This window comes from Hydra vulgaris, chromosome 01 (assembly GCF_038396675.1).
Source record: "Hydra vulgaris chromosome 01, alternate assembly HydraT2T_AEP".
In the NCBI taxonomy this organism is placed as follows: Eukaryota; Metazoa; Cnidaria; class Hydrozoa; order Anthoathecata; family Hydridae; genus Hydra; species Hydra vulgaris.
The window spans coordinates 32875001-32887764 of record NC_088920.1 but is presented as its reverse complement, the minus strand read 5'-3'; the positions used below and the strand labels follow the sequence as shown (position 1 = coordinate 32887764).

General features: G+C 26.3%; 1 protein-coding gene across 2 annotated transcripts in view; it reads left to right on the top strand.

Annotated features, from left to right (window-relative positions):
• The window catches only part of LOC105844212 (uncharacterized), a 139604-nt gene that overhangs the window by 96584 nt on the left and 30256 nt on the right, over nt 1–12764 (top strand). For both annotated transcript variants that reach the window (XM_065787941.1, XM_065787940.1), the window contains 3 exons: nt 2778–2813; nt 4039–4527; nt 11667–12158. In XM_065787941.1, coding sequence (XP_065644013.1) covers nt 2778–2813; nt 4039–4527; nt 11667–12158 — 1017 coding nt within the window. The remainder of the gene's footprint in view (nt 1–2777; nt 2814–4038; nt 4528–11666; nt 12159–12764) is intronic.

Here is a 12764-nt window from a genome sequence, read left to right as displayed (position 1 = left end):
TAGAAAAACACACACACACACACACACACACACACACACACACACACACACACACACACACACACACACACACACACACATATATATATATATATATATACACACACACACACACATATATACACACACACACATATATATACACACACACATATATATACACACACACACATATATATACACACACACATATATATACACACACACACATGTATATACACATACACACACATATATACACTTAAATTGATTCATGTTCTTTTCATCCTTTCACAAACGTTGAAAAATTGTTTATTTTTCAACAAAACTTTGATGAACAATCAAAAGAAGAAAGGCTGAAGAAAACAAGTTAAGCGAAGATTAGAAAAGAAGGCTGGAGAAAACAAGTTAAGAAAAGAAACAAGTTGAGCACAGTAATACGAAACTCTTGCTTATCTCAGCACCACTGCATACACATTACTATTATAACTTGATTGTTCTGTTCATGTTATACATTAAGGGTGAGAATTTTTTTACATTTTTTTCCTAAAATCAATTTGTCTTATTACTACTCGTGAAGAAATTATATAAAAAGTATTTTAAAAATAATTTTAAAAAACAAAGTCTTAAATACCTTCCATTACTAGGTCTATTACTGAAAAAAAACTCCTTAAATTTTGAAAATGACTCCTAAATTTGAAAATAAGCCCCCAAAATTTGCAAGCTCTGCTCCCTAATTAGGGGGGCCTAGCTAATTGCTAAGTGTGGCTAGTCTTCCTGCTTACAAACTACGCATAAAGATTTATGTAATTTAGGGTAAAGATATTGCTTGTAGAATTCTAAATTTTTAGTTATAAGCCTTCTGAAAATTGGGTCATGGAAGTAAATATTGATCAAACACTAAATTATTTTATTACAAAAACACAGATCAAAGGTTTATTACAGTGTCTTAGAACTTTGGCCTCTAATATAATGGCGTTTCTTTGAAGAAATGTTTTAACTTTCCCATGCAACCTTTCACTCACTACATTTTTTTAGTTGATGTCTAATGGACAATCATTTCAAATATCACAGTATCTTTCCAAAAACTCAAGGTAATTACCAGTTAATGCCAATTTAATACTGTTATATCATCAACATTTCTTCTGCAAGAGAACTATGGCTTGGCCCAGTGATCTACAATAAAATTGCATGTCTTTATTATTGATTTTTTTTTTCTGGTTGAAAATGCATATTTCAAGCAATAGATAACTCATGAATTACACCGTGCATTGGAAATAGGTTTAAAAAAATGATTGGCAAGGAAATTCATTGTGTCTCAATAAGACTTGTATCCTTCACATAATAAATGGCTTGTTTGGCCTGTATTTTTCAAGTAAATCATGGTAGTTACTAGTCAACTTGTTAATGAACCAGTAATTAATATTAGGTGATGTTGATGAGGAATCAAACTTTGAGTTCATAAAATGCTTGAGAATTAGGTCGAGAACATGAAATTGACTAAGATGATAAACTAAACCTGGAATAATTTTTGTCAAACGTTTAATAACTCAACTTTTAGGACCTGCAGTGGTGTCATATTATAAAGAAAATTTTATTAAATAAATTAAATTTCAAAATAACTTTGTGTAATATGTTATAAATGGAGACAGAGTTGCTTTTCTCTAATATTTTCAAAGATATAACCAAAGATCTAGGCTTGCTCGAAATACAAGTGCTATAATAATGTTGTTTGTATATGTTCTTACCATCAAAATGTACTGTCACAATACTACATTGACCTTTGCACCCATTGGAAGTTTTTTGAAGTTCATAAAAGAGTATGTCTTCCAAATTTTTAAATTTAACGTTATTCAGTAATAAGTCGAATGTTTTATGCCAAGTATTTATAATACTTGTCTTCTTAGTTGTACTTTATGTTGATTTAATAACAAATTTATAATTTTGAATGGCAGACATTATTTTGCAGGGATTTCTCCAGAAAACGTGGTATAATCATATACCATAACTCTCTATATATAAAATATATAGATATAAAGATATAAAAGATATATAGATATAGATAAAAATATATAGATATAAAGATATAAAAATATATAGATATAAAGATATAGATATAAAGATATAAAATATATAGATAAAAAAATATATAGATATAAAAATCTATCAGTGTCTTTTCAGTCAAATTTCCATATATACAATTTCTTGGCTTTAAAATATCGGCAATCAGTTTCTCTAATTAAATTATTTTCAGATATCTTATACATCTAAATAAAGATTATATTTAAATATATAAAATATATATAATATATATTATATATTTAAATATAAAAAATATATATAATATATAATAGTTAAACAGTATGAGTTATTAAAGCCAATTTTCAAACTTTTGACAATACTTCAAAATGGATTTGTGTAGAGGTTTTATTTGCATTTTTAGTGTTTATTTTTATATTTTTGTCAGTTTTAGGTCATTACTCCACTGATAGTTATAGAACCATCACGTGAAAAAAAAATTCCCACTCCTAATATATACCCTCTGTTGTATTTTGTACTATTTCTACTTTGTTATTCCATCTATTCTAACTGCACTTTATTGTTTCGAAAGATTAAGTTTGAGGAAAACACACCTTTTTTCATAGATTGGTTTTTATTTCATTTAAATTCAGTTTCATTCTTATTAAACTTGAGTCTATTTTTTTTGTCTCCTAATTTATTTATTATCATAAGTAATTTATTATTAGTAGTAATTTTATTTTATTTGTTATTATAAGTAATTTTATTTTATTTCTTAGGTAGTGAAATGCAACCTATTGTTATTCTTCCAACAGGTAAGGTAATAAGTTTAAAATAATTCCTATATATTGTATAAATTCATGAACTAATTTGGTCACAGCTGTATATCTTACATTTTTGAGGAGGAAATTAAGTGGCTGGTTTTTAAGAGATTTTGAAGAGAAATATTTAAATAAATATAATTAAGTGCGCCTTGAAATAGCTCATAAAACACGTTCCTTCTAAATTTTCTTACGAACGATTGCAATCTTCTTTACCAGTTTCACTTCTTGAAATCCTCTAATTAAAAAATGACTTAAATAAATCAGTGGCACTACCTGAATTCAATTTAAACAATTAAAAAAAGGTGTTTTATTTTATAGTATAGTATTTAATGAATAAACATACTCTGAATGCATTTGAATCAATACCAGTTTATGCAGTTATTAATGTACATTTCTATTACAAGAGGACACCATTTCGATTATCAAGTTGGTTTGTTAAAAGATATAGCGAAAAAATAATATAATTAGTATTCTGGAAAAGTTTCCTATTTATATTAGAAGCGCTAGATTGCTATTTTATATGTCAAAAAGTTTGTTTTTTCAGATTTTAAATATATAATAAAAATATTATTGTGCATTTTCCGTCAGGATATAATCTGGGATGATATATGATAGATTTACCATTATGATAATGAGTAACTAATAATAATAAGGCCTTGGCAGGATTAAATGACAGTAAGAGCGCAGAAAAACTTATTTAAAACAAACATGGCGAGCCATGCGAGCTACTCTCTAAACAGCTTCTTACGAGTGCTTTTGGTTTTTGCACAAGCTATCTGTTTATTCGTTAAAAAATTGCTTATTAAATATAAAACTAAGTTTTATACTTGCTACAAACTTGTTTGTTTGTAATGTTAATGTTACAAGAATATATACATAACAAGCATCATTTATTGCGCAATGGAAAAAATTCATTACACGAATGTTGTCTTTGGGTTTTCACACTATTTATCAACAACATGACTTATTTGATAAAAAATTTGACAAAGGGCTATAAAAATTTTTACTGCTTAAAAAAAATGTTTTATATTTTCTTATTGTAATAGAATGCAGGCATTTTAAGAACTGTTACAGCAATTAAATTAATTCCACAATAAAAGTGAATAATACACACACACACACACATACACATCGGTATTTAATTATTTTTCCTTTAGAAGCTGATGTTGATATCTTCTATTCATTTTATCACTTTTTTTTTTAAACTTTTATTTAGATTATATTAATCATCAAGAAGAATTTACACCTACTAAAGGTTTTCTTCTTGGAACACTGAATGTTATGGCAAAGACTTATACCTTGTCTTTCAATTTAAAGCCTTTAAATTATTCATATGGATGGAAAAGTGTTCTTCATTTAACCTTGGGAAGCAGTAATGAAGCTTATGGATACAGAAATCCAGGTGTTTTTTTTGATGATGATGGTTCTGGAAAGCTTGTTATTTATTCTGCAATAAGTGGAAATAACAAATACTCTATTAAAACAGATCAACTCACATTGGGTCAATGGTCAAATATTAAAATATATCAGTTCTTGCAGGACAGTAAATATTGGTTTGCTGTTGATTTAAACAAAGTAAACATTCTTAGAGTGGAAAATTCTGATGTTAGAGATTTTAAAACCATAAAAGTATATGCCTCTAATCCTTGGGATGCAGCACAAAATAGTTCAATTTCCGATCTTCTTATTATTAATGGAAAAGCTGGTATAAATATTTTTAGTTATAAACATGTCATATATTAATATAGGCATTCATTTTTATTTCATGTGTAACTGACAGTAAGCAACACGTAATACTGGTTATTAGTAAATAAATCATTAATAACAATTTAACTTTATATATTTTCTCTAATCAAATAAAAATTTATCTATATATAATTTTTTTATAAAATTTATCTATATATAATTTTTTTATAATTATGCTTGCTTTTATTTTTCTTGGCTTTTAGTTAAACATTACTCTAAAATGAAATAAAAAAACCCACCTAACTTGAATTATTAGACATCATTTTTAATGGTAGACACCAAGGGGAAGGTAAGCCAAGCTGTCTATTGACACAAAACATTACAACAATAACATCACAACAGTTACAAAGAGCAATAGTAATTAGCATAAGATCTTTGTAGGACACTAAGTATTGCACTAAGTATTAACAGACCTGTGTTTTATATATATAACTATAAAAAACTAGAAAACAGAACCTAGATATATAACAGTAACACCTTTTGGCACTAAATGCTGTGCACATCTGCTAAGTACAACGCTTGGCTGGCAAAGTTGGCAATATTGCTTTATGCTATTTTACTTTCCTTTTTTTTTAATAGATTTTTAGTTATAAAAAATAGCTGGCTAGTATAACAGTCCAACTCTACACACTGCAAGTCACGCTTGGCTAGTTTAACAGCCTAGCTCTACATGCACTTTAAGTCACACCACTTGCTAGTTTGACAACCTAGCTCTACATGATTGGCTATGAATTATAACATTATTAACTAATTTAAAAAAAATGGAAATAAAATAGATATTTTAAAATCAGTTATGACAGTAGGCAAAGTAAAAAAATAAACATCAAAAATAAAATATCAATAACATAAAAAATAAAATATCAATAAAATATAACATAAAAAATGCAGTGTTTAATATTAAAACAATAATCATTTATAAATCAAGTTATTTGTAAATGGAACATTTTTGAAAATCGTTCATTAAATCATTCACAGATTATGCTATTTTGTTATTCCAACTTTTGAAATTTTATATGGAATTTTCGGAACAAAATTAGTTTATTCTTATTAAAATCAATTTTTTTTTCTATAAATTTGGTTAGATGGTTTATGCAATTTGGGTAATGCAATAAAATAATGTACAAATAAAAAAAAGTACAGATGATAAATAAAAAGTACAATTAATAGCTAAAAGTCATAACTTACATCATACAACTTGCGTATGCAAACTATAAACATTTCAAAGTCTATAAATTAAGAGAATTAGAAAATATAACATTTGTGTAACATTTTTCACACACCATACTTTGAATGGGAGGTTTATCAATTTTGAAAAATGAACTATTAAACATACACAGTAGAGTTCAAAAGTATTTTTACTATCATTTTTTGTGCAATAATTCTTAACAGAAAATATGTAAACCATTCTTTTTTTGTGGAATTTACTCCAATACAAATATAGTTTTAATTGGTAGAAGTTTTTTTGTTTTAATAAATAATTGCATTTAGTTTGTAACATTTTTTAGAAAACGTTAGTTCAAAAGAATTTTGACTCTTGATTGTTTAATTTTTTTAAACATAAATTCTTATATTTACATGGAATTTTTTCAACAAACTTCATTGAAAATTATTAATATCACATTTAAAAATGGGAAAACACAAGGGTTATAGTGATGATATTTGTTATTCCAGTAGCAAATGCAGTTAATTATTGTGGAATTACAAAATGATCATCAATTTAGAGTATCCAAACAGCTTGTATGTATATGGATCAAAGCATGCAGGAGAACTTTAGAAACAAAATCCAGATCAAGAAAAACTACTAAAAAAAACTACTAAAAACATCAAACTACTAACCAAGAAAAACTACTAAAGAGGACAATCGTCAACTTTGTCAAATGTCACAAGGTGATACTCGCCTTACTGGACTGCAGATTACAACAAATATTTTGAAGTAAAAATATCTTAAAATAAGTCAACTGTGAAAAGATGTTTGTGTGGCGACAATTTATTTGGAACACATACTAGTCAAAAACCTTTGGTTTAAAAAAAGCAGTATGGCTCCAGTAAAATTTGTCAATGAGCATTTATACTGGACTAAACAAGATTGGGGTAAAGTATTATGGAATGATGAAAATAAATATAATTTGTTTTCATCTGATGGTATTAAGTATGTTAGATGTCCAAAAAATAAAAGAAAAGACACTGTAGCAACGTTAAACACATAGGTGGTAGTGTCATGGTGTAGGTATCTTCCCCTATGATTGTGTAGGGCCATTAGTTCAAGTTAAGGGCATCATAGATGTAAAATACTATACCTATTTGATGAAAAATCTTATGCTACCACATGTTAAAGCAAAAGTGCGTCAACAATGGTGTTTCCAGCAGGATAATGACCCTAAACACACTTTAAAGGCTGCAAAAAATTGGTTCACATGTAATAAAGTCTGTGTTATGGACTGGCCTAGCCAAAGTTCTGTCCTAAATCCCATTGAAAATTTATAAGAGGAGCTTGATCGTCAAGTTAGAGAAGGAAATTTTACTTACAAAAAGAATTTATTTGCAGCTTTACATCAAAAATGGAAAAATAACCCTATAGACAAACTAATTAAGCTTGTCAAAACAATGTTTTATCAAGCAAAAACAAAGTAATTTGTCTTAAAAATTGTCTGTGTATAGAGTTAGGAGTTACATTACATGTGCTTTTATCCAAAATTGGGACATGAAGCTTGAATAAACCATGCAATGTAGATCCATTTGTAAGAAGAGTTGCTGCTATGCCAGTCCATGCAACTGTAGCAGATTTAAAACCCCTACTTATGGTTTCACAAATCAAAAAAGTATACGTAAAAGTTTTTCCACTACCAGCTGGTACATCCATGAAAAACAATTTAGAATGTTGATTTTCTACACTTGGTTGCTCATTTAATGCAGTAAGCATAGCATTACATATGTTTAATTGATTGACATTGAATGGTCAATTGACATTGAACATTCGATTGGCTTTGTCAATAGATTATCGAACATTTTCATCAAAATTTTCTAGATTAAAACCTATAAACTCATCAATAACAGGCAGATTGTAATCAGCCAGCATTTTATCACTTTGATTAATGATCTTTTCAGTTTGACAAAGCTTGTTCAGTTTTATTAGCTTGTTAAGCTATTAGAAGTGTGACTGGTTGGTGAATGAAACGCTTTGTATATATTCCATAGATTTAAAGGATTGTCAGGTTCACAAAAGGTCAAAATAATTGAAAAAAACTAATTTGATTTAACATGCACTGGTCTAAAACTAATTTGACTAACATGCACTGGTCTAACATTATGATCAGTTCCAAGGTTGTTTACGTGTTCATGCAAGGCATCATACTGCTCGTTTCTCAGTTTTTTTTGTTATTTCTGATAAAAGCAAGACGCTGGTCTTCAATTTTGGCATATGCATCAACAGCATATTGCTGAAACAGTTTCTTTTTATAAAAGATTAAAGTAGATATAGTTTTAAGAGGATGACCTCTTGGGTAAATAACAACTTCCCTGGAAGCAGGTGGAACACCATCTTCACCAAGAAATACAACTTCATTATGTGAAGGGAGATTATAGCAACATCTATCTTGCCCTTAAAGTAAAGGCATCTGAAAACAAGGATCTTCTATTGCTGCCTTGGTGAATTTGTTTATTTTCTACTTTAGCCATGTTTTTAAATGCAAGAGGAATAGGTTTTCTTCACTTACTATAGTTTGTAAATGAAACATTAAATCAGGTAAGCAAAGATCATTGCCTCATTGTTGCATTCTAAAGTTTACTGCTGCAAAATTTTATGACTGTGAGTCATAGATATACAGTTGACAATATGTTGGAGGAGTATCTTGATCTGGCTGAAGAATACCTATACAATGAAAAACTTGACCACATATTCTAAAACATCGAGGCCCACAGTTCATAGGTTGAACCATATTAGCTGTAAATGAAGCAAAAGAAAAACAGGCTTTCTAATATATTTTAGAAAATTCATGTTGGAATTAAGATCTATAATTCCTTGTAGATAAATCTTGCAAAGCTTGCGGAAAAAGTGGAGGTAAACTACTTTCCATTACGACAACACAGAAAATGACTTTCATCAGGAAATTCTTCAGCAACACAATTTTAACAGATTTGGTCAATTTCTCCTTAAAAACTATTATCTCAAATAGTGTTACTTTTTGCTATTCAATGTCTTCCTTGTCTTGCAGCATTCTGTACATTATTCTCATTATAAAGTTACTTACTACTACTCTAAAGTTAACAAAAGGAAAAATCAAATAACTTTTATAAATCACTTTTATTTAAAAAAAAAATTAAAAAAAGAAAACTTTTAAAATTAAAAAATAAGAGACCAATTTAAATCAAATAAAAATATATACTATTTTAAAATTATAAAAAACATACTTTTAAGAACATATCTGTAAATAGATTTAAAAAAAAAAATGATAATATTCAAACTAAAAAAATCAAAAATAACAAAAGCCTACAATTCTAATAACAAAGAAGTAATGGTAGTTTTGATAATAAAAAGAAAAACACAATTTTGAATTTTCTTTTGTTTCTTATCTATAAAACAATTTAATTAAACTATTTAAAAAAGCTATAAAATACATGGGAATGCAAAGCAATATATTTGACAACAATTCATAATCTTGTTTAAAATAATAAAGCAATGTCAGTCAGTATATTATATATATATATATATATAAATACAGAGAAGTATAAAATAAACTAAAATATACAGACATTTATGTATATAAACTTACATGTCAAAAAATTTTATTGTCATTATTCCTTCTACAAACAATAAAAATCTATAAATAGTAAAATGAATTGAACTTACTAAAAAGCCTGTCAGCTCTTTTTAACTGTTCTGAAAAATAAAACAATACTTGCTTAAAATGTTCTAAAAAAGACTTAAGACAAAATTTAAACAAAAAACTTCAAACTGTAACACTTTACTAAAAAAGAAACATTGTACTAATAAAACTACTTTACCAGTCATTTTAATACTAACTTCTTCTATAAAAATTAGAAAAATAAAAATAACAACAACAAACAAGCTTATTTAAACTTTTGTAAATAAGCTTGTTTGTTGATAATTGTAATTCTTCTTGAATACTAAAATTTTATCAGCACTAATTTTCTTGCAGACCTTTCTTGAAAGGCCGCATGGAATAAAGAAACGCGTTTATAAACTACTTTAAGATGATGTAAGATGACACTATTAAACATTGTTAAATTAGATTATTAATATTTAGATAAGAGAGAAGAAAAAAAGTTAAAATAGAAGGTACCTACTACTACTACTCCTAGAAAGTAGATTTCTCAAGTCTTATTCAAGATATTCCTTATAGTATAAAAATATATGTTATATAGTAAATGATAGGGCTTGATTATGAGTAAGGCCAGGCTTGAGTTTAATAGAATAAAGCTCAGACCAGGTTTATAGGTAAAGCTGATTAAATAAGAAAAGTCATTATTTTTCAGAATTAGAGATATTTCTTTTAATTTTAAGTTTTTATGGATATGCAAAAGTCTTTCCTGAAATAAAAGCTGAAAAATTTATTCATTTAATAAAGTTATCAAACTAAAATGACAAATTTTACAAGTCAATTTTTTTTTATTTTTAAAGTTGCATTAGTAAGGAATAAAAAGAAATTTTTAAATCAGTTCAAGTAAGAACAATATAAATACAATAAACACATTAAAGAGTAAATAAGTGCAGCTAGGAACATTTCAAAACAAGTAATTTTGTCTAATAAAATTCACTACACAAGTTTTCTTTTTTTTTTACAGATTTTTTTACAGGCTATACGACAACTTCACACAATTTTCTTACACACTCTATCAAATACACCATATCTACTATTTCCAATCTCTAATATCATCTCATATTTTATTTTGTTTTAGAGTCTCACTACACATTTATCTGATCACTCCACATTTCCATTGCTTAGTATTTTTTGCTCGCTTATTTTTTTCTTTACAATGATTTTGTCTTATTGCTGTTGATCCTGAATTTTTTTATTTTTATTCCATTTTTCCAACACAGAAATTGTAGTATTAATTCTTCTTCTTTGCAGTCAAACATAAATCATCTGAAGAGAGTACTTCCATGGCCAACTATACTGGCAGACCATGTAATCATTTTGGGTTTTTTTTAAATTTTTTGTAAACTACATTTTACAGACTGTCAATCCTATAACATGTGAAATTTCTGTCAACATTTTTCTTTCAATATGTTATAGGCCAAATCCCTTTTCACCATGTATTCAATGCATGGCTGCAACAAGATGTTTATTTTATACATACTTTTTTTCCAATACTTTTCAACAACAAAAATTCTCTTGTTATATATTTATTTTCTTCTCTTGTTAAAGGTGAATATACTGAAACTACAAAATAATGACCAACAAATCCACATTAATAAATTTTAAAATCAAATAGTATAAAATTTGTAAAAAAATTAATTTTGTTATTTATTTACTGTTCTTTTTATTATTGTTGTTGTTTGTTATATTATACTATTTTTTACAACTTCAATTAAATTATTCTAAAACATAAAGATAAATAAGAACATTAGTAAAATAAAACATCTTGGTGTAAAAGAGACACTAAATAAAGATTTGTTAAAAAGAAAAAAAAGAAAATTTTTTTTTTATTTAAAGTACAATTAAAAGATATTAATTTTTAAGTTTATTTAAACATTTATTATTTACTATTTTACATTTTTTCTCCAAATATATTCAATATTTTTAATATTTAACCGTACTTAATATTTTCCATATTATATGTTAATGTATATATGTATTTTACATATATTATTTATTTTATACATATATTATTTATTAGATTGATATTGTTACGTAATATTTATAAATATACTGTTTTTATATTGTTTTTATTAATATACTGTTTTTATATTGTTTTTGTTAATATACTGTTTTTATATTGTTTTTATGTTTTTATATAAAAACATTGTTTTCGCATTTAAAGGTTTTAGAAAAATTCTATTAAAAATAATTTAAAATGGAAAACTGTTTTTTTGTTTGTATCATTTGTATCATCAAAATATTGTATTAAATACTTTAGAATATCTTGTTGGCAGTATCATCACTCCTTTATTGAAAGGGAAGATTGTTGCTATAATTCCAATACTAGATAAAGAATATTTAGTTTCATTTGATGTTAACCCTAATAAGTTTGTTGCTGGTTCGTATTATAATGTTATTCATTTAACTATTGGTTCAGATAATTTTGATTACGGGGATAGAGTTCCTGGTGTTTGGTTTAATAATGATGGTAAAGGTGGGCTTTACATTGCTGCTCCTATTAATGGAAACAAAAATTATGTTTTTTTTACTAAGCCAATTGACTTAAATAGGTGGACAAATATTAAAGTTTGTCAATTTTTCAATGGCTCTTTTTATATATACACAATTAGGGTAAATGATGAACATATCTCTTCAGAAATTAACTATATGCCAAAAACTTTTGTTAATGTCACAGTATATGCATCTGATCCATGGCACAATGCTCAAGATGGCTCAATAAAAAACTTATTTGTTATTAATGGCAACATAAGTAAGTTTTTTTTTATTAAGTTTTTGTCATAAATTGTATTCTTATTTTTATGCAGAGTTTTTATATATGATATCATTAGAAATCTATTTAAATAACTTTGATTTTATTATTATTATTACTACTATTATTATTATATATATATATTTTTTTTTACAGAATACATTCAATGCCTTTCTTTTATTCATTTATTAAAATTTATGTTATACCTTAAAATTTACTCTGGTCAAGCAAATATTGTGAGTTTAATAAAGTGTGGAAAAGATATAAGGCGAGAAAACCACAGTGTTCAAAACAGTTAGATTTAAATTTGAAGTTAAATATTAAATTGATGGCATATAACAAAAACATGTACATGTAGTTTTTAAATTTCTGTTCTTTTAAATTTGGTTAAATTTTAAATTTAACCAAATTAAAAAGAATAGAAATAAATTTAAATAGGTAAATTTGATTTAAAATTATTTTAATAACAAAAAGATATTGTTAGTTTTAAATAAAAGAAAGTATGGTATTATCTTTCTTATAATATAGTAGTTCAAAAATTAATTTGATCAAATTTGTACGAATTCCCTTTATGTGATGCAGTAATGGTAGAGTGCTTGCTTTTTC